We start from the raw sequence: 22,384 nt of genomic DNA, 5'->3' as shown, positions 1-22,384 counted from the left end.
AGGAAAAAGGAGAAATGTGTTTGAATGATTTAGGGAGAAGACTTGCAAGCTGCTTACACTGGCACAAATTAAGACTAAATACAGAGAGATAAGGAAAAAGCGGTCACATTCTCCGATTTCTACAGGCGGGAAACGCCAAAGTGATGAGCTCCGCGGCTTTTTTTTTTTTTTTTTTTTAAGCTAAATGAAAGGGCCCTTTCTTAGCGGGTAAGGAACTCCCGCTGAAGCCTGCGGGTCCTCTCGTCCCATTAAGGGCTCTCCTCCCTGGGCGGTAGCAGAGCCCTTTTCTGGGGAAATGGGCGTTGCTCTCAGCGGTCTGGATGTGGCTTTATCCCGGCGCCTGGGCCCTTCCTGCGAGATACGATACGCGGGGTCCCTGCCCGCGACAGATGGGGCTCTCGGCGCAGCGCCCCGCTCGGCAGACCTAGCCCTGCCGCACGACGCCGTGCCACCCGCGCGTCGCCCGTGCCCGGCTGGCTGGGAAAGCAAACGGAGGCAGCCCGGCGCCCCCGCGCACTGCGTCACTCCTTCTGGTCCTCACGACCCCCGCTCAGCGGCCGAGCCCGGCAGCCCGCTGCGACCGTGCGTAACGTGCCCCCGCAGCGTGACGCACGCGCCGCGCCGGGGCGGATGCGCGGGATGCGCGGCGGGAGGAGCGCACGCAGGGGCGGCGTGCGGGCGGAAGTTGGCGTCTGCGGAAAAGAGAAAGGAAAGGGAGACGCGGCTGGGCGCGGCGCAGGGCGGTGAAGCCGGGAGACCCGCGGGAAGGCACCGCCTCCTCCCCCGCCCTCTCCGCTGAGGATGGAAGTGACGACAGCAGCCGAGGAGGTCACTTCCTGCTGGGGTGGATGAGGAGGAGCCGGAGACGCCGCGGAGGAGACCGGACTGAAGACGGACCGTGCCGGGGAGAGGTGAGCCCCGGCCTCGCCGCCGCCGCTGGAGTCCCCCGGGCCGACCCCTCGGGCCTCGGCGGGGACGGCGTCGCTGAGGTCGGAGCCGCCTGCGCGCCGCGTACCGAGCCAGCCGGGCCTCACCCAGCGCGGGGGGCGGGGGAAGAAAGGGGGGCCCCTGTCTGAGGGGCGACTGGGACCTAGGGCTGCGTCCGTTCGGTGGCTCGGCCGGAGCCCTGAGGCCACAGAGCGAGGGCAGCCCAGCCGGGAGGCAGGTGGAGAGGAGGCCCTGGGTGGCGTAAGCTGGGACCGGGAGCTGCAGCGGGAGGACCGCCGCTCCAGAATGTGCGTGCCTCGCTCTTCGGGGAATGGTCGCGATCTGAGGAACGAAGGGCAAGGGGCTGGAGTTTGCACAGTTAAGACGAGTGACCCTGCTTGGACCGAATGTCAAAGTGGATTTTTGAAAGGCATGCTAAGGCGCCTCCGAGCTCCTGGGAGCCAGGGCCTGTGGGGAAAATCGGGGAGCTACGGTGTTAAGAGAACGATTCCCCGGCAGGTCATCGTTGTAGTGGGATCTGGACCCCGGAGTCGTAGTGGCTAAGGGCATTCCTGTGGCAAGTAAAGGCCCCGCGGTCCAACAGCAGTTTAGGAGTTAGAGTCCAGGGCAACTTCCTGGAGCGGTGGGGAAATTGGTGCTTTTCCTCCTTTATTGTCATTGAGATCCGAGCAGCCGGGAAGAGGAAACTCCTGCCTCAGCTCTGGTGCCTTGTTATTCTGTATCTCGTGTGTGTGTGTGTGTGTGTGTGTGTCGGTGTGTTCATTCCTTTGGGATACTTATCTCGTCCTCAACTCCCCCTGTGGTTTTCCAGACTGAAACTTGCTGGTCTTCCCCATGTGTATGGTGAGGAATATAAAGGATCAAAAGGAATCTTAGGTTGGGTGAAATTTCCAAGATTAGGGATTTTGCCCCTCCCCACCCTTGGGCCACTGAAGCACCTACATTTCCTCCAGACCCCTGCTAATGTGGGTTCTGAGGGCCTAGCACCCATCCTATGGAACTAGGAGGGTAGATCTGCCCTCTCCTGTCCCTTCTTCCCCAGTTTCACCCCTCCCTCCTTTTTGGTAAAGAGTTGACTGACACAAAGTTGTTTTTTGCTGGGAACAGGAAATTTATTGAGGAACTATAAATCTGGATGAAATAAATTCAGGTTGCATCAAGACTCCCTCCACTTACTGGACAGAAGACTCTGAAACACCTGCCTTTTTTTCCTTCTTGTTGAAAGGAGAAAATGTCAATTTTTTTTTTCTCAAAAAGACTTTGGGTGGGTGGGTGCGTGTTTCTAGTATAGAGTGACTGTACATATGGTGTGTTTACTTCCTGTATCCCAGGGTATTTTTCAAGGGGGAGGGAGCAGTTTCTGACTTGGAGGAGTTTTGCTTTTCCCATCTCACATAAATCAATAAAATAAATCAAAATCAGATGTTCTTTCTTCAGTGGGAATCAGATGGATTTGGACTTTTTTTTCTTTTCCACCCTTTTTTAAACTGGTATATCTGAGTGAACTCAGGCTTGTGTATCTTGGCACCTGGGCTTGTCTAGTAATAGAAGACAAACTGTTTGACTTGTTTTGGCTGCCTTTTTGGACCCGTTTCACTGTAGCCTTCCTTTTTTACATTGGAAGGGCTGGTCAGGAGGAAGAAAGCAAATATTAAAGACAGTGTTTACAGTTTGTGGTTTAAAGTCAGGTGAGAGATAATTATGGCTTTTGAAGCTGATGACCTGAGGACCATCATTTGATGATTTGGGGATTAGCAGTTTGGAGGTGACATGTTTGAAAGAGGGTTGCATAGGGAAGGAAAGATACGGAAAAGAAGGTTGGGAAAAGGCTGTGCCAGAAAACCTTGGGAGGATGATAAATAGCATCTTCAAGTAATTGTTATGGCTTGTGTCTCCCAGCAGGAGGGTGAAAATGAAAGCAGGCTGTAGCATCGTGGAGAAACCAGAAGGAGGTGGAGGTGAGCAAACGTTAATCATCTCTGATATGCCTAGAATGTTCCTCAGGGGTTCCTGTTGTCTCCACCTGGGCTCTGTTCGTAAGTGCCAAGCCATGACTGACAACCTCTTGACTGGGTGGATACAGCTAGGACAGTTGTAGGCTTGTTTCTTATGGATATGTATTTCATATGTCTGGTCACCACACCCTGGTCCCAAACTTTAGAGTCTCTTTTCTGTTAGAGCCATAGTTCCAGTCTTTGGGGTAAGGGGTGTCCAGCTTTATTTTCCTGAAACATTAGTTTTCCTTTCCTGCTTGTTCCCTTTGGAACTTTCATACCCTTTTAGAAAGTAGGTGTGGGACTCAGTAATACGTGAAAGGGTGGGAGATTAGTTAGGATACCTGGGTGCTGCTGCCCAACTCTTACCAGATTTAACAGCTGCCACAGGAGTAGATAACTTTGTGCTTTCCTCACCCCAGTGTGGTTAGCCCCAGCTAAGTGAAAGAGTGTTTCTGGCATGTTTGCAAAGCACTCTAGAGATTCTGAGCAGTGGAATGTGAAGGCAGCGATACCGGCACGTATGTACCTAGCTCCTAACTACCATGGTTGTGCCCTGTTCACACTAAAGGGTATCAGTTCCCTGACTGGGCCTACAAAACGGAGTCGTCCCCAGGCTCCCGGCAGATCCAGCTGTGGCACTTCATCCTTGAGCTGCTGCAGAAGGAGGAGTTCCGCCATGTCATTGCCTGGCAGCAGGGAGAGTATGGGGAGTTCGTCATCAAGGACCCAGACGAGGTGGCCCGCCTCTGGGGCCGCAGGAAGTGCAAACCTCAGATGAATTACGACAAGCTGAGCCGGGCCCTCAGGTAAGGGAAAGAATTCCCACATTCCTGGTGTTAACAGTTGGAAGGAGACTAAACAGTTTGGTGAATGTTAGATAAAAAGTGTATCAGATGATAAGAGAGTACACTATCAAAGTGAATAATGTGTAGCTTTCAAGTGGGAGTAGAAGAGCTGTTGAATGTGTGTAGCACAGGCACAGAAAAAGAAAAGACATATCTTTGGTTGTATGTAGGAGGGATTTCCAACATGGTTGGCACTGGATCCTGACAGCGGACTCTGCTCTGTAGTGGGTGAGAGTGCATGGTGAAAGATGGATTGGAGCTCATGTATAATCTAAGGGGTTAGTTTAGACTTCCACGTTGGGACTGTATTAAAATTTCTCTTCTTTAGGCCCCACTAAAAGAAACTAGAAAAAGGGTAAAGAAAGCACACAAGAGGAGGACTGACAGCTGTCTCAGTGAATGGCAGTGACCTAGCTATTCAGGACTGTGTCTGTGAACTCAGTTGACAGTCCATAGATTTCATGGTTGTTAAACCCTCCAACAGATGTGACAATTGATCACTGTAAGCGTTCTCAGTTTCTGTTTTCTCCTTGTCAGTCTTTAAATCTTATAAGCCTTTAGCCTCCTGGAGGCCAGAAAGCAGTTTGTGACCTGTACTGCTAAATAAATATGAGGTTAAAGATTCCAGTTACCTGATGTTCCCTTGCCTTTCTTCATTCTTAGTGACCCTGAATGTAAATTCTGTGCAGCCCCTTCCCTGGAGGCTTTGCTTCTTCGAAGGGGAAGCAAGCCAAGCTGGCTATATTATTTTCCAGATTAGGGTATACTATTGTTTGACCTGGCACCATAAAACACTTCTGCATTCCTTTGTTTTTGCCATGAGCTTAAACCTCAAGACCAACCACATCAGGTCTCCCAAGAGACTTGTCTGCCCCCACCTGGGCAAGGCAGAAAAGAGAAGCTCCGCAGTTAGTGATGTACAGTGGGAACAGGAAGGAAATGGACTATAGAATTGAAATTGTAGAGAGATGGAGAAGAAAGATGATTGGGGCTAGGAGCAGTGATCATGTTCTTAAAGTGAGGCTGTCTTTGGAAAACTCTAGCCAAACTTAGTTGAAAATTGAATGGGAAAAGCAAGCCATTAAATCTCCCAGTCCTAACCTGAGGGCCAGGCTGCAAAAGAATGGCAGTGATGTTTGTTAGTAACACTTAGAGCAAGAGTTAGCGGTCTTAGTGGTTACCAACGTGTATTAAAAACTGTCAGTAACTAGAAGATGAATTAATACGTGTTCCCCTTTTTACAGATACTATTACAACAAGAGGATCCTTCATAAAACAAAAGGCAAAAGGTTTACTTATAAATTTAACTTCAACAAGCTGGTGATGCCCAACTACCCATTCATCAACATTCGGTCAAGTGGTAAGATGCAAACTCTCTTGATGGGGAATAAATTTTGAGTGAAAAAAAAAAAAAACCTAAAAACCCAAATCCAAGACCAGCAATTGTAAGAGGATTTTAGAAACACTATAAAGTAATGTGATCCGTTGGATTGCCTCAGTGTTCTTGCTCAGATTTCCCATTCGTCTGATAAAAGGGAGTGATAAGCTGTGCACTGCTATTTTGTTATTTTGTTTGGTTGGTTCCCTTTTCTGCACATTATTCATATAATCTCTTAGGTATTATTACACTGTCCTCTTTGCGGATGATGTTCCATAGGTCTGTGTTGATCTTGAAGCTCAGGTCTTAGAGTTTTAACACCCCGCCCAGTGACTCTTTCATACTTGGGAACCTGTTTCTACAAACACTTCCGATTTTCTATGAAGCTACCAACTCTCCCTTATCAAGTGAATATCATCTAAACCACAGCATCCTTGACCAGAGAAGGGGAGGTTCGCATGGTGTTTGCAGTGAAAAGCAGTGTCTTTGATCTGCACCAACAGCTCCTCAGAGAAGGAGGCTGTGGGGTGACTTGACCTCTCCCCTAAGTACAGCAGGGCTTCCCCCCTAGACTCTCTGGGTTACGCCTTTCCATCACAGCTTCTCACAGGTTTCATGTCTGCCTCTCTCAATGCAGAAGGCAATCTCGTAAGGCTTTTTAGTTTTTTTTTTTAATGCGACTCATACCCCTGCCCAAGAAAATGGATTTTAGTATTTTCTGGCCAGTCTATCAGTACTGTGTCTTTGTTACATTGTGTGTTAAGCAAAAAAAAAAAAAGCCAATCCTGATTCTACAGTAATATAACTTTTCAGAGAAAAATTGGAAGAAACCTGAAAAATTGGAACGGGGGTGTGGCTGAGAATATAATGCTGAGATGCATATGTAATTACACACACAACAAGTTAGGGCAGTTTTCGCTTGACTCTGCCATCATTACAGTTCCATCTTCTGTAGCCACTCCCTCCTGTCCCTGGGGCATGCATTTAAAAAAAAAAAAGTGGTATTGGAATGCATCTCTCTAATTACAACCTGTTTTCTTTCCTTATGCCTGGGGGAAAGGCGTCCGGAAATCAAACCTGTTCTAGCCACTGGAATCTTGTTTTCCTCTATTTCTCACTCTTGCACCCTCCCTGTGCACCTGGAAGAGGGATTGGGGCTCTAGGTGGATATAGGAGTAAATTCGAAGGATGTGTTGGTGTTCCATTCACCCCACATACCCCCAAGTCCCAACAAAAGGGCATCATTGGTCTTGTTTTTCTGTCTTTGACCCGTTTTTGCCTATCAAAACCTGGAAGTCCAGCCACTTGGGCAACCTGGAATGGAGCATCCGTCAGCTCTTGGGAGTAATGTGATTTTCAAGGGCAATGAAGTCTAGATCCTCACTGTGAAGACTCCCAGTGTGGAAATTTAACAGTAGTGGCCTATGCAACCTATCCTGCCTTAAGGCCATTGAACCAACTTTGATCCTTAAGTAAGCTCAAGATTTTCATCAAAAAGACCCAGGGAAAGCAAGAACAGTTTACATTTCTTTTAGGCATACTCCTTGGTTGTTTACATCCTGAATACAGATTACTCTGAAGAACTGGAGTTATTAGTTGTATAGAGAACTTTTGCCCAGAGAGGCCAATTGTTTTAGGTTAACTTTTATGAAGACAAAAGAGCACAACATTTACAGAACTGCTTCGTGTTTTTGTGAGTTGTCTTTCACCCTCCCAGCACTGTAAAAGTATATGTCTTGATACCCCATTTTATCAATAATAAAATTAAGGATGGAGGACAGCAAAATAAAAGAATGATCAGGGTGGGTTGAATATAGTTAGCTATTAAACGGTTTCTTACGTAACAGTCCCTGAGAGATTTAGCTGTTGAAATCTAGCTTGTCTTAAATAGATAGGACATTGAATATGTTACTTGTGCTACAGATAATGTGTTAAGCCCTAAAAAAAAAAAAAAAGCCCTAGAGACCAAAAAAAAAAAAATGCTACGGAGTTCTTTCCCTCAAGATACTTACAGTTTAGCAGGAGAGATAGTTACAGGTGATTTAATAAGATGGAAGTAGTGCTGCACTGATTTAGGTCCTAGAGGCCTGTTTTAAAAATGAAAGTAATACATGCTGATTGTAACGTACCCAGGTAGTACAGAAGTTTTTAAAGTAAAAAGTGAATGTTCTTTTTCCCTTTCCCACTAATCCTACCCACTGTTAACTGTTTTAGGATAGACTACTAACATTTGGATACTGCTGAAAGCACTTCTGCTTATAGTACCTCATTTTATCATTAAAAGTGTCCTTTTTATAAAATATGTTAAATATATTTTCATTTTTACTTATATTTGCATAAAAACATTGGAAAGATACAGATGATACTAGTAAAAATGGTTACCTGTCGGGATAGAAGCAGGACAGAGCAGCTCAAGTGTGGACTGGAGACCTCTCACTCTGTGACTCCCCACTCCTACCCCCGACGTTGGTTGGTTGGTTGGTTGGTTGTTTTTTTAAAAGCTTTAAACCTGTAGAAAAATTGGAAAAAATAGAATAGTGACTATATATTCTTGCTAGGTTCACTAATCATTAACATTTTTGCCGTATTGCTTTATCTCTTTTTACTTAAACGTGTGTTTTTTAAATGTTTTGAGATTAAGTTGCAGACATATGACACTTTGTCCCTGTGTTCTCCAGCACGTATCTCCCAGGAACAAGGACGTTCTCCTCCATAGCCACAGTACCATCATCACACCCAGGAAGTTTAACGTTGCTCTGATACTACCTCATGTACAGTCCATGTTCAAATGATACATGCCTTTTTTTAATTTTTGTACCATGAAGATTATTAATTCCTAAAATATTAGTTTATTTTAAAATACATATAATTTGCTATGTGCCAGTTACTATTTTAAAATTCCTTTAATCCTTATAATGTGAGGATTGGTCCTGTTGTTATCTCCATTTTGCAGGTAAGGAAACTGAGGCACACCTGGTAAGTAGTTGTCCAGAGTCCCACAGTTGATAATTGTTAGGGCCAGGGCTTGAACCTAGGCAAAGCCATTATTTTTTTCCATTTTGCCAGAGTGGGTAAAGACTCCAATTTGTGGCTTACACCAAGCGACAAGATAAAAAGCACCAGAGCTGAGATTCAAACCCAGATTTTCTAACTACTCAGATTTCATGGTAGCTCCATAGAGGTGGTCTTCTTCCAAAGCAGCAGTATTTAGACACTTTTTAGCAGCAAATTTTTCCCCAAAGAAAATCTGAGATTTGATATCTCAAGAAATAAAAGTAGAGCTACTCCAGTTAAATAAAGGCAAGGGGACCAGAATGCTCTCTCCCCTACATTGCTCCTACATCTCACCTTCCTTTGTTCCCCCTAAATACACTTGCAAAATGCTTTGTGTTAGGTCTCCTACCTGCAGATTTACAGTGTCCTTTAACATGTGTAAAAACTGAAGAGTCCTCCAATCAAAAAAAAAATTTAACCAAGCGTTTCTGAATTGTTTAGGAAATAGGATCCTTCCCCCCCACACCCACCCATGTTATACTTATTCATTTCTTCAGAACACTTAGAAGTGTTTTTGTTTGTTTGTTTTGCTTTTGAATAGATGTGCTCTCAATATGAAGTCAAGATTAAAAAGAGTAAATTTCGTCCACTGTAATAGGCTGGTAGAAGAAATATTTGGCTTGAGACTCTCTTGGCTCTGCTTAAATCATATACAAGGTCATTCATCTATTTTTCCTAGTTGTAAGATTTGAACAGGTATCCCCATATGACTTTTAACTTTTTTTTTTTGAAGTCCTGCAGAACAGTTTTCTGTAGAACACCGGTTTGGGAGATGCCGCTGTAGCATGTTGTTACTCAGGCACGTGTGCCTGGAAAGCTACAATCTTGTACATAGCAGCCAACTCCAGGGTCATATCTGAGGATGACTCTGTTATACCAAGAATAGAAGGCAGCTGATGGGGAGCGATTCCTAACCACACCATATCATATGCATCTCTTGTCGTTTCCTAGGTTTCTATAACTTTTACTTATTTTGGTTTTTTCCTGTTTTCTCTCTTTTTCTTTTCCCTTAGCTCTGCCTCAGAGTGTCAGTGATAGAAGCCACCCACACCTCTTAGGATCCCTAAGGCCTCACATGGCATACCTTTCTCATGCCTTCTTTATCAGAAGGACCTTTTGGGCTAGTTAAGAGCTTGTGAGCCTCTGAAGTTAACGTGTTTAGCACGGTGTGGGTTTCCACTGACAGCTTCAAATCTAACAAGCAAATTTGGGCGAGTGTGTAGTAGGCCCTGGATTTTCTCTCTGCTTCTTCAGTGCTTGAAAGCAGGATGGGAATGGAAATCATTCTGTAGAATTTGTTAGAGGAATATAAATTTGGAGAGACTGAAAGAGCTTTTCAGTTTGAACCTCTGAAGTAATGACTGTGTATCAGAAACAGTGAAAGATATGCCATAAAGTCTTTAACAAATATAATGGCTGTGTTTTTAATTATCTGTTTTTTATATATATAAAGTATGGATGGTCTTGTTCATGTTTGTATAGGGGAGGCACAAAACCTCGGGGTATTTTACTACATTGCTTTATCTACATGTTATTTCCGGTTTCGTTACTTTGTTTTTGTCTGCTCGTTTTACAGAAATAGCCAATATTATGAAAACAAGAAAAGACTATTTGCAAAGCTGAAAATTACCAAATTGAGTGTTTAGAGTTAAAAAGGAGAAGGCTCTTTTAGCTGTTCATTCATTCAGCTAATATTTATTGAGCACCTCCTGATTGTTTAAGGCCTGAACGGCTGGGAATACTGTTGTAAACAACAGAAAGTCCCTGCCCTCGTGGAATTTCTATTTTAGACCGTAGATAAGCAAGTAGATGTGAGTACTGTGAAGACAATAAAGTGAGAAGCTAAAGAAAGTGGTCGCTAAACTGAGTAGAGGAAGCTGAGCAGTAGTTATTAGGAAGATGGAGAATTATGGGAATGATTGCAGCTGGAATGCTTATTTCCTGTTGCTTCTGAACATTTTACATTCAACTTAGCATAAGTAGAAATGATGAGAGTGAATGGCCGGACCTCTGATGCAGCCTTTTGTCCTCTCCACCCTCACAGGTGTGGTTCCCCAGAGTGCGCCACCAGTGCCAACAGCTTCCTCCCGGTTCCACTTCCCACCTCTCGACACGCATTCGCCAACTAGTGATGTGCAGCCAGGGCGGTTCTCTGCTAGCTCCCTAACTACTTCTGGCCAGGAGTCCTTGAGTGATGGCACTGACAGAAAGGCGGAGCTTTCGGAGCTGGAGGATGGCTCAGCCGCTGACTGGCGCCGGGGCGTGGATCTCATGTCCTCTCGGAATGCTGTCGGTGGAGGAGGGATTGGCCATCAGAAACGGAAGCCTGACATAATGCTTCCTCTGTTCACTAGGCCAGGGATATACCCTGACCCCCACAGCCCCTTCGCTGTCTCTCCAATACCTGGCCGTGGAGGTGTCCTTAACGTCCCCATTTCACCAGCCCTCTCTCTGACTCCTACCATCTTCTCCTATAGTCCATCACCAGGCCTAAGCCCCTTCACCAGCAGCAGCTGCTTCTCCTTCAACCCTGAGGAAATGAAACACTACCTTCATTCGCAAGCCTGTTCTGTGTTCAACTACCACCTGAGTCCCCGGACTTTCCCCCGTTACCCAGGGCTCATGGTTCCACCCCTGCAGTGCCAAATGCATCCCGAGGAGTCAACCCAGTTTTCTATCAAGCTGCAGCCCCCGCCAGTTGGGCGGAAGAACCGGGAGCGGGCTGAGAGCAGTGAAGAGTCAGCACCTGGCAGTGCTCCTGCCGCGGCCCCTATCCCGCCAAGAATTAAGGTGGAGCTTGCCTCTGAAAAGGATCCAGAGAGCTTCAGGCAGCCTGCCCGAGAGAAGGAGGGACACGCTCAAGAGGAGGGCACTGTACCGAGCAGGACCACAGAAGAGGAGAAAGGCACCATCTTTGTCCGCCCAGCCGCACCACCTGTCTGGCCCTCTGTACCCATTAGCGCCCCAAGTGAAGAACCCCTAGAGGTGACTGAAGACAGTGAGGACAGGCCTGGCAAAGAGCCCAACACATCTGAAAAGAAGGAAGATGCCCTGATGCCCCCCAAGCTTCGATTGAAGCGGCGCTGGAACGATGACCCAGAAGCCCGAGAGCTGAGTAAGAATGGCAAGTTCCTCTGGAACGGGTCAGGACCCCGGGGCTTGGCGGCGGCAGCTGCTGATGCCTAGAACTGGAGGTTGATTGGAAGCTGTTTATACTATAATCAAATACATACCTGTATTTATGTAGCAAGATTTCAGGGCAGGGGTGGGAGGGAGGGAGGGACTTAGACTGGTTTGATCATTCTAGGGGCATAGACTTGTATTTTTATGTTTTGGGATAGGATGGGGGTATCTTCTGTTGTAAATTAGGTGGGATGTGAACACTTTTTTCCTGGTTAGTAGGGCGTAAGGAGGGTATTGAACCGCAAGGAGGAGGAACCTCCATTTCCAGTTGAGGGCTACACTTTATGACAAGGAAACTCCTAAAGGGCCAAGGTACTTTTTGGTCTCATGATAGTTCAGGTTCCAGGCATCTTTCTTTTATATTTGTAAATGGAAAGCCATTGATGAATTTATTTTTTCTCTTTTTGCTCTGACATACATAAAAGGGAAGAGGGCATGGTTGGGATGTTGAGCAGTGGGAGGCCGTTAATAATAAGTATTTTTTGCCTGAAATGTTTCTTTATAATTATTTCAGGGGAGGAATAAGATAATCTGAGTCTTACTTGGGGGGAGGGGAGGTTGTTCAGATGTTTCTCGTTTTCTCTTTTCCTTTACTGTTGGTCAGCATTTTTTCTTTTCCTTTAAGAAAAAAGTTTTCAGGAAACATGAAACGTATCACCAATTAGCGTGGGACTAGGAAGGCACAGGAGCTGTCCGTCTCTCAGCTGCTGTGAGTTTCGTGGACTTTCCACCTACTTCACCTGTTAAAGAAGCCATGAGGAGTTGTAAACTCTTGTTCAGGGAAGAAAGAAGAGGGCAGGAGGAAGTAACCCTATGCCTTTAAAAACAAAACAAAACAAAAAACGATGACCTTTAATTTTTCTCTTTCCATTGTGGGTTTGGGGAGCCAAACCAAAGCGTGACTGAGCGATCTCACTGAGAGGCGTGGCAGCATTGTTGAAAATGTCTGTCCATTATGTCTGGTTCTTTTATCATTTTCTTAAGTCAAGCCTTAACTATGAACGTACTTTAACGTGATACGGGTCTGTCAGCATAAACCTGTAAGAGGGCACGGACAACTCTTCAGATAACCCAGGAATGTTGAGACATGGTTAAATTTCTAGCTAGCAGTTAGTTGTTCTCTCTTGATGTTTCTGGGATGGGTAGCAGAAAGGGAGTTAAAGGGCAGACGATACCTGAAACTGCAGAGGGGAGCTTGGGAGTACAAGTAGTGAAACTGAGGGAAGAGCTGGACAGAAGACACGAAGACAGCCAGATGCGAAAAGGCCTGATACGAACAAAAGAGTTGGTGTCTGTCCTGTTGTGTTGCCATTCTGGCCATACCCATTTTCCTAGATTGTTCTGATTGTCATGATCAATTGGCTATTCTACATAAGACTCCAGATTATAGACAGTGAGGAATTGTTTCTTCATGGGGAATTCCCTTCCAGCAACTTCAAAGGAATGGGAGAGTACTGATGCTGCATGACGCAGGAAGGGCCCGAGCTAGGGGCATGGAGAAGCAGCAGCCAGCTGTGTGTGTGCGCCCACACCCGTCATGCCCGTCATGCATTTAGTTGTATGTAAATACTGACTGGCTCAAATTGGCCCAACAGCAGGGAGGGAGAAAATGACTCCTTATCTGATGGGGGCAAGGGGTGGGTACAAGGGTGGTGTCTAGGAATTGGAGAAATTCCTGACTCCACCTTAGCCTAAGTAAACTACATACTAAGATGTATTTGAAGGTTGGCTTTTAATGGTGGAGGGCATTGTTTTCTTTTTAAACTGGACTGTATGCATGAGAGAGAGGCTAAGGAAAGGTTAGAGCAGGTGAGTGAGTCATTAGATGGCCTGGGATGGCTTAGGTCTATCACGCCATTTGTTGGAAGTGTCCCCCCCGTTGTTTGATTGAAATTCCACCAGTGACTCATCTCTCCTCAGAAAAGAGATTGGGAGAATGGTCCCTAGCAACTCAGGCTCTCGTCAGGCTGTCAGGCTGCTTTTGGTGATTGTGTTTTTGTCAGTTTCTTTCTCTGCACCTTGACTTACCTCTGAATCAGAAAGCAAGCCCAGGCAGGTGGAGGAGGAATCTCTGCTTGGCATTGCCCGATCTAACCAGGGAGGCTCGCTGGCCACCCTCTGTCTGCTAGAGGGGAGGGCCAGCAGGTGTATGAACTCAGGAATAGAAACATGAGGCCTTTAAAATAAGAGAGGGAGAAAAATCCACAATGCATACCTGTAACCCCCTAGAACCCAAGTGCCAGAATTAGTTCCTAGATGCTGCTGCTGTTTGAACAAAAAGTTTTTACACTTGAAAAAAAAAAAAAAGAAAGAAACACTCGAAAAATGTTCAACTCCATGAAAAATGTGTTTTGGCTTTAAGAACTTATTTGGTGTTTAACTGTTTCCTTTGATTGCCATTCCACCAGTAAATTGTTGGTTGGTTGGCACTGCACACTGGGGCTGGGGGAGGTCCTTACACAGAGCCGAGCCTGTGCTTGCTCAGGAAGTGGACCAGGGAACGGGGCGGTCATGCTATTTCCTGGAGAAAGAGGTGGGAGGGAGCTTCTCTCCCCCATCCCACTCCTGGCCGCACCTGTCACCAGCCTGGCGCAGAGCCAGGCCTTTCTCTTTTCATGAGCATCTCGTTACTGTCCAACAGCAGGTGGGGAAAAGGGGGGACAAAACCTGACCTACTTTCTCTCCCCTATTTTTTCCAAATTTTGCCGTGCCAAATATTTAAAACCTTGCAAATAAAAATCTGTTGAAGTTTTACTAATCAGGAACTCGTTTGTGTAAACAGTTGGCTTTTTCAGCTATAGGGGAAAAAAAGTAGACATCTCTTAAGGGCATCCAGCCTTGCTGAGCTCACCCCCGCCCCCTTTTTTAAAAAAAAAGAATAGTGAAATATAAACCATTCATCAAGCCCCGTCACCCCAATTTTTAAGCTGCATTGCATTAAACTCAACTCGCTAACTAATACAGGGAATTGCTGCACCCTAGTCCTGTGTGGGCCAAGAAACTTTCCAGAAGCATTAAAAAAAATAGTTGAAGTCTGTCACTTCTCACCAAGTGGGTAGAGTCAGTTGGCTGTTTGTCCCTTGTTTCTTATTTATTCCATAATTATGTTCGTGCTTTTTGTCTTGTAAACAGTAATGGAACATACATTTTTATTTTGTTTCAAAGAAAAAAACTTTGATCTACTCTTTCAAGAACTGTTCCATTTATGGTTTACTGGGGGGAGGGAGAGTTACCATTTAATTTCTTTTGAAATATTTAGGCATTCTGTGAGTTACAAAATTGTGATGCAGGGATTTGTGAGTGAGACATTCACAAGTGAGAGATGACTTCATTAGTTATCCGCTTAAGCAGAATGAAGTGTGTATATGTACATAAAATGTAAGTAATCTTAACTCCATTGTGCAGTGCCTTTTAGATGTTCTACTTTCTATATAAAGTCTTCAAATTTTTGCATATATATATTATATATATATGATGTAATGTTATAGAAATATATGTATAATATACATATTTTTTCCAGGGGTATCTGATAGCTCTGTATTTTGTTATGGAAGTTGAAAGAAAAAAGTATTTTACCTCAGAAATTAAAGTTAAATAAAAAAAATGAAAAATCTTTTAAATAATGTTTGCTGAGTGTTGGTTTTGTTGTATACACCAAGCGAGGGTGGTCGAGCCAAGAGCTTTGCAAGTCAGTGCTGGTTCTCCTCACCCCCATACTTACTCCTGTTGCATAGGTACCGGCATAGTGAGGAGATCTCCTTAACAGTTTGGAGATGTCAGTTCCCTGGACCAGTGGCCGCCATCACATTCCTAGGAGAGCCTTGACGCGAGGACGCAAGTTGGGGAAATTTCTACCTCAAGACTGTTGTAAGGATTCATTAAGAAAGCCAGACCCAAAAGGCCACATATTGTATGATTTCATTTATGTGAAATGTCCAGAATAGGCAAATCCATGGAGAAAGAAAGTAAATTAGTGGTCGGGGGAGGGGGCGAGTGCTATGGCTACAGGTTTCTTTTTGGGGTGATGAGAATGTTCTGGAATTAGTGATGATGGTGGCACAACATTGTGACTACGTGAAGGATGTCATGAGGGAAAGGTGAGCCTTAGATTACAGTGAGTGAGTAGGGAATGAAGCTTTCAGTGGCTCCCCGTTACCTCCCTCTGACAGCTCTTAGTATGGCTTAGAAGACTGTTCATAAACTGGCCCCTGCTCACCTCCCCAGCCTTGCCCCTAACCACACACACATGCGTACACACCGTCCCTACACAAAGACTGAGCTGCAACCGTAGGAACAGCCAACGAATACAGAGCAGTTACCATGTGCTGGGCGTTTTTAAGGGCTTACACTTATATCTAATCCTCTGACAACCCTCTGAGGTAGATGCTGTGTTTATCCCCATTTTGTAGAGGGGAACACTGAGTCACATAAATGGTATGGCCAGAGTTCAAGCACCAGTGCCTGTGCTCTTAGCCAGTCTGCTATAAGGCCTCTCAGCCGTACTAATCATCTGGTCTGTCTGCCTGGAACACTCTTCTTCCCTCCACCTGACCAATACATTTTATCCTTCAACTCAGAAACAGACAAGTGGTAACTTTGGTAAAGGTTAAGACAGTACACAATACTGGGGAAGCCAGCACAACGTGTCCAAGACAAGGTCATGGAAGCTCCATAGACATGTCCAAATTCCCTGAGGAACCGGATTTTGGGGGGTTGGGGGCTGTGGGGACCATGGTCTCAGGGAACATCGAGCTCAATTGGCATAACAAAGTTTATAAAGAAAATGTTCTACATTCTACTTTTGTGAGTAATGTCTTGGGTCTTAGCCTGTGAACAGCCATCTAGGATACTCTACTGGTCTCACCCCTTCGAGAGCAGGGCAGAATGAAGAAAACTAAAGATAGAAGGGGAAGATTAGTCCAAAGGACTAATGGACCACAACTACCACGGCCTTCACCAGGCTGAGTCCTGTACAACTAGATGGTGCCTGGCTACCACCACTGCTCCAGTAGGGATCACAATAGAGTGTCCTGGATGGAGCTAGAAAAAAATGTAGAACAAAATTCTAACTCAGAAAGAAAGAACCAGACTTGCTGGCCTGACAGACTGGAGAAACCCTGGGAGTATGGCCCCGGACACCCTATCAGCTCAATAATGAAGTCACTCCTGAGGTTTACCCTTCAGCCAAAGATTGGACAGGCCCATAAAACAAAACAAGACTAAGGGGGCTCACTAGCCCAGGGACAGGGACTGGAAGGTAGGAGGGGACAGGGGAGCTGGTAATAGGGAACCCGGGGTTGAGAAGGGAGACTGTTGACATGTCGTGGAGTTGTTAGCCAATGTCATAGAACAATACGTGTACTAACTGTTTAATGAGAAACTAGTTTGTTCTGTAAGCCTTCATCTAATGTACATTAAAAAAAAAATTCAACTCAGATGTCCACTTCCCGAGGCCTCCCCCAGGCAAGTAGGGACACAGCAGCCTGTGTTTGCCTCTGTGTCACAGCCCTCCGCACATTTGTCAGTGCTGTGCTTTTCTGGCTCCTCACAGGGTTTGGTTCACCTCCCTTTCTCCAGTGCCTCGCCCACTGCCTGAAGCCTGAGGATGCTTGATAAATGTTTATTGAATAAATGATTAACATATATGAAGGCCATTTGACAGTTGGAACCAAGAGGGAGGATGCAGGTTTGTTACATGAGGACAGGCCTAAGGATGAGGGGAGGGGGTCGCTGCAGTATATAATGTCTTCATGGCTAAGCTTCCAGCCCCAGGAGCAGAGCTGCCTGCAGAAGGGCCTGAACCTTACGGGGGGAGGAGGGAGGCCTATCTAGCACCAACCCCCTTCCCTCTGGGACCCTGCCCCTGCAAGTATTACATCCCTCTCTCCTATCTTCAGTCTCTCCTCTTCCCCCCTTCCTGCAACTGTCCTCCCTCCCTCCGTCCTTCAAACCCGCCTCCCCTTAGGTTACATACAGGACATATTTGATAGGTATTTATTTACTCCAATGGAATGTGGACAAGAGAAAAATGAACTGAAATCATAGAGAGCCCTCCCTCCTAAGCGATTCTCCTCTGGCCTCCCATTTTCTAAGACGCCTATCATTCTGGATAGAAAGGCCTGCCTGGGCTTTTCCCTTCTTGACCCCTCTCTAAGGACTCAAACTTCTTAGTTCCACCTTCACTCACCCACCCCCTTGTTATGCAAAAAAGTGAGGGAGGAAGCTGAAAACCCTCAAGAAAGCGTGGTATCTCAGACATCCCCCCTACTCCACCACCCTGCCCCTCCTGTCACTGCTCCTGCTTCCACCCAAATCCAAGGAGCTGGGGTGTTGACTCCCTAAGGAGGGAAGATACTCCCACCTCTGCCATTTCACTGGCTATGAGATCTTGGACGGGTTACAGAACTTCCCTGTGCCTGCTTTTCCCTATTTTGTGGGGTTGTGAGGATTAAATAAGATGATGCACATAAAGTACTTAGTACTCAAAGTCATTTTTTTAACAAAGTGACCAAGACGGGCTTAGTGCCTTCACATCTGCTTCACTGGCCCCTCTCAAGAGGAGGTAGGTACTATGATCTCTGTATTACAGGTGAGAAAAAAGAGACCCAGAGTGGGTAAGCGACTTATCCAGGTGATTTAACTCCTAACTCCAAATTGTGTACTCTTTCCCCACTGCCTCAGATCTCTGAGATAAGGGTGAAAACACTTCTTCCTCTCAACCTCTAAGAATCAGATGTGCAGAACTGGGGAGGTGTTTCTCCAGGGGTTAGGCCACCTGTCCCAATCTGAAATGTTGAGACCCCAGAGGAAGGGGAGCAAACACCTGCGGGAAAGCCCAGGGGAGGGAGCATTAGCTCTAGTCAAACAGGCTCCAGGCAGCAGGACTGCAGGGACTGACGGGGATAAAGATCAAAGACTCCAAAGGAGGCCTCCCAAATCAAATGCAGAAGCCCTTTGATAAGGCCGACCCACTCTGACCTTGACTAACAGGGAGCCTGGGCCATGTCACTGGGAGAGAGAGCCCCACTGTCTCCAGGCCTCTGGCTCCAGGATCCTGGGCATCTGGTGTAGGCAGACAACGGGGTGGGAGCCATAAACCCTGTGGACGCAGCCCAAGCAATGGGCTGAGATTGGGAAGTGAAGGTGTGGAGCCATGTAGCAGCAGGTCTTCGCCTACCTGTGTCACCTCTGTCCCTTGTCTCAGTTCTGCCAGATCACTGGCCCCACCCCAATTTAGGGCAGGTCTAAGAGGATTTTTGCTTTCTTTAAGTTGAGGTGCAATCCATACTGAAGGCTGTGGTCTTTGATCTTCATGGGTAAGTACTTCAAGTCCTCTTCACTTTCAGCAAGGATGTTTGCGTCATCTGCGTAACGCAGGTTGTTATTGCATCTTCCTTCAATCCTGACGCCTCGTTCTTCTTCATAGAGTCCAGCTTCAAGGCTCAGAATACAGATTAAGTAGGTATGGTGAAAGGATACAACCCTGACACACACTTCTCCTGACTTTAAACCACACAGTATCCCCTTGCTCTGTTCAAACGACTGCCTCTTAATCTGTGTACAGGTTCCTCGTGAGCACAATCAATTCTGGAATGACTTAGTTCTGGAATGCCCATTCTCTTCAGTGGACCAAGAAGCAACATCATGATAAATGAAGAAAAGACTGAAGTTGTCAAGGATTTCGTTTTACTTGGATCCACAATCAACACCCATGGACAGAGGCCCAGACGCAGCAGGAGAAAAGTGTGGAGCAGAACTTAAAAAGACCTGTTTTAATGGTCTGACTGAGACTGGAGGAACCTCTGAAACTATGGCCTCCGGACGCTTTGTTAACCCAGAACTAAAACCACTCCCAGAGCCAACTCTTCAGACAAAGATTAGACTGGACTATAAGACTTTTTTTTTTTTTTTATAAGACATAAAATGATACTCTGAAGAGTGTTTCTTAGTTCAAGCAGATACACGAGACTAAATGGGCAGCTCCTGTCCGGAAGCAAGATGAGAAGCCAGAAAGGGATAGGAGGTGGTTGAAAGGGCATGGGAAATCCGGGGTGGAAAGGACGAGTGTGCTGTCATATTATAGCGATAGCAACTAGGGTCACATCATAACAATATGGGTATAAATTTTTATATGAGAAACTACCTTGAACTGTAAGCTTTCACCTAAAGCCCAACAAAAAAAATTTTGAAAAAAGAGACCCCTGGTTTTCTAAGGGCCTCCTGGTAGAATCATTGATGGTCAGTGCTCCCTGGTCCAATCTCAAGGCCAGAGTGGGAAGCCTAACAGGATGAGAGGGACAAGGGCCCAAGTCACACATCTGCTCATTTGGTCCCTCATTCTGAAACAAACATTTACCGAGTGCCTGCTGGATGCCAAACCATGTGCTTGGAGACCACGGAAGTCCCTGCTAGCCAGGAGCTTACAGATGAGTGGGGAAAACAAGCCAGCATAATGAACTGAAATGAAGACTGTGACAAGGACTGCAACAGTCATTCATTTATTCAACCAACATTTCCCGCATGACTGCTGGATGATGGCCCTGTCCTGGGATCATGAAATCAAACACACTCCTTACCGGCCGGATGCTTGAGGGCAGCAGCAAAGGAAGATGGGTAAATTAGGAGGCCCTGACTCCCATTCCAGTGCTCTTTCCACAATGCCACAGCATGTCTTTCAACTCCTAGCAAGTTGTAACCTTTCCTGTTGCAATGGTATTTCCAGTACTGACTTGGGTGGGCAGGAACTCAGGTGTTCCCACAATACTAGGGAAATGCTCACTTTCCCCCATTCTCCTTCTGGAGGAGAAAAAAAACAAAAAAAAACCAGCTCTAAGATCCCCCTCTAAATACAAGCAATCCCCCGATGGACTGGTGCCCTTCACCACCAGGACCCAGAGGTGGGTCATCAGGCGCAAGCGTCCTCCTGTCAGCTCCCGGCCTCCAGCTCAGTGCCTGGCATACAGCACGTGTGCCATCACTACACAACCATCAGTTGCCGTCGAGTCAATTCCGATGCGTGGCGACCCCATGTGCTTCCACCCCGTGTGCCTCAGAGTAGAACTGCTCCATGAGGCTTTCATGGCTGTGACCTTTTGGAAGCAGATTGCCGGGCATTTCTTCCGAGGCTCCTCTGGGTAGATTCAAAGCACCAACCTTTTGTTAGCATCCCAGTGCTTAACCATTTGCATCACCCAGGAACTCCCTAGCAAGTGCCCCCAAAGGGAATGATTATGTCTTATTACCAACGTCTTAGTTATCTAGTGCTGCTGTAACAGAAATAACACAACTGGCTGGCATGAACGAACAGAAACTTATTTTCTCACAGTTTAGGAGGCCAAACTCAGGATACTAACTCTAGGGAAAGGCTTTCTCTCTGTGTCGGCTCTGGAGGAAGGTCCTTTCCCTTCAGCTTCTTCTTCCTGGTTCCTTGGAGATCTCCATGTGTCTTGGCATCTATCTTCTCTCATCTCAGCTTCATTTGTTTGCTTCTTTAATAGCCTTTATATCTCAAAAGAGATTGACTCAAGACACACCCTACACCAATCTTGCCTCATTAACATGACAAAGACAACCCGTTCCCAAATGGGATTATAACCACAGGCCTAGAGGTTTGGATTTACAACACCTATTTTGGTGTGAGCACAATTCAATCCATAATAACCAATAAACAAAAATCTAAACCCATTGCCCTCAAGTGGATTCTGATTCATAATGACCCTGTAGGACAGAGGAGAACCGCCCCATAGGGTTTCCAAGGCTGTAAGGCTTTACAGAAGCAGACTGCCACATCTTTCTCCCATTGAGTAGGTTCCAACTGCCTACTTTTCCGTTAGCGGCCGCTTAGCTACTTTAGCCGCTGAAGCACCAGGGCTCCTTTTATTACCAATAAACCAAAACAAAACCAAACCCAGTGCCGTTGAGTCAATTCCGACTCATAGCGACCCTGTTTATTACCAATAAAAAAATTACCAATAGCAGAGTGAAATAAGAGGCACAGCTCCTATCTCCAGCCAGGCCTGGCTGACACGGGAAGACTTGGTCACTCAAGCTTAGTTCTTTTTTTGTTGTTGTTAGAACACGTAAATTTATTATTTTTTTAATTCAATGAGTTTATTCAACAGTTGCTCAACAATTTCCTTGTATTAAAATAACTTTTTTTTTTTTGTACTTTAGATGAAGGTTTACAGAACAAACTAGCTTCTCCTTAAACACATTAGTACACATTGGTTTGTGACAGTGGTTACCAACCCCAAAACATGTCAACACTCTCCCTCCTCCACCTTGGGTTCCCAATCACCAACTTTCCTGTCCCCTCCTGCCTTCTAGTCCTTGCCCCTGGGTTGGTGTGCCCCTTTAGTCTCATTTTGTTTTACGCGCCTGTCTAATCTTTGGCTGAAGGGTGAACCTCACGAGCGAGTGACTTCATTACTGAGCTAAAAGGGTATCCAGGGGCCATACTCTCGGGGTGTCTCCAGTCTCAGTCAGGCCAGTAAGTCTGGTCTTCTTTTTTGTGGGAGAGTTAGAATTTTGTTCTACATTTTTCTCCAGCTCTGTCCTAGAACTCTATTGTGATCCCTGTCAGAGCAGTAGGTGGTCGTAGCCAGGCACCATCTAGTTGTGCCAGATTTGGTCTGGTGGAGGCTGTGGTAGTTGTGGTCCATTAGTCTTTTGGACTAATCTTTGCCTTGTGTTTTTGGTTTTCTTCATTCTCCCTTGCTCCAGATGGGGTGAGGCCAGTGGAATACCTTAGATGGTCGCTCACAAGTCAAGTTTAGTTCTTGTCCTGAGAGAGTACCTGTCTGATTGGGGAGGTAAGGAGCCACCCCCGCCACACACACCCCTGGCCCCAGGACACAGATGTGGGCAGTTGGCTATCCAGCTGCCTTGTGCTGCAGTCCCCAGTGGGGAGGTTGGGGGCTAGAGAAAGTGGGGAAAACAGAGGGAGAAGTGAGTGAGGAAAGAGGGTGTGGAAAGGGAGT

The 22,384-nt window shown here is 46.1% G+C and overlaps 1 protein-coding gene across 4 annotated transcripts; it reads left to right on the top strand.

Annotated features, from left to right (window-relative positions):
• The first annotated feature begins 823 nt into the window (after positions 1-823).
• On the top strand, positions 824-11,483 carry ETV3 (ETS variant transcription factor 3). 4 transcript variants are annotated; one of them, XM_049880837.1, is made up of 5 exons: positions 824-911; positions 2,848-2,906; positions 3,514-3,751; positions 5,035-5,150; positions 10,267-11,483. In XM_049880837.1, exons 2-5 carry the CDS (start codon positions 2,861-2,863, stop codon positions 11,406-11,408), a joined length of 1,542 nt encoding a protein of 513 aa, XP_049736794.1. In that variant the 5' UTR covers positions 824-911; positions 2,848-2,860; the 3' UTR covers positions 11,409-11,483. The 4 variants fall into 4 exon arrangements, with proteins under 4 accessions (XP_049736794.1, XP_049736795.1, XP_049736796.1 ...); XM_049880838.1 differs by having other exon boundaries at positions 826-911; positions 2,851-2,906; XM_049880839.1 differs by having other exon boundaries at positions 891-989; positions 2,851-2,906.
• The last annotated feature ends 10,901 nt before the right edge of the window (positions 11,484-22,384 follow it).

Source organism: Elephas maximus, chromosome 3 (assembly GCF_024166365.1).
Source record: "Elephas maximus indicus isolate mEleMax1 chromosome 3, mEleMax1 primary haplotype, whole genome shotgun sequence".
In the NCBI taxonomy this organism is placed as follows: Eukaryota; Metazoa; Chordata; class Mammalia; order Proboscidea; family Elephantidae; genus Elephas; species Elephas maximus.
Note: the sequence above shows the minus strand (reverse complement) of the source record. Positions and strands in the feature narration are given on the sequence as shown.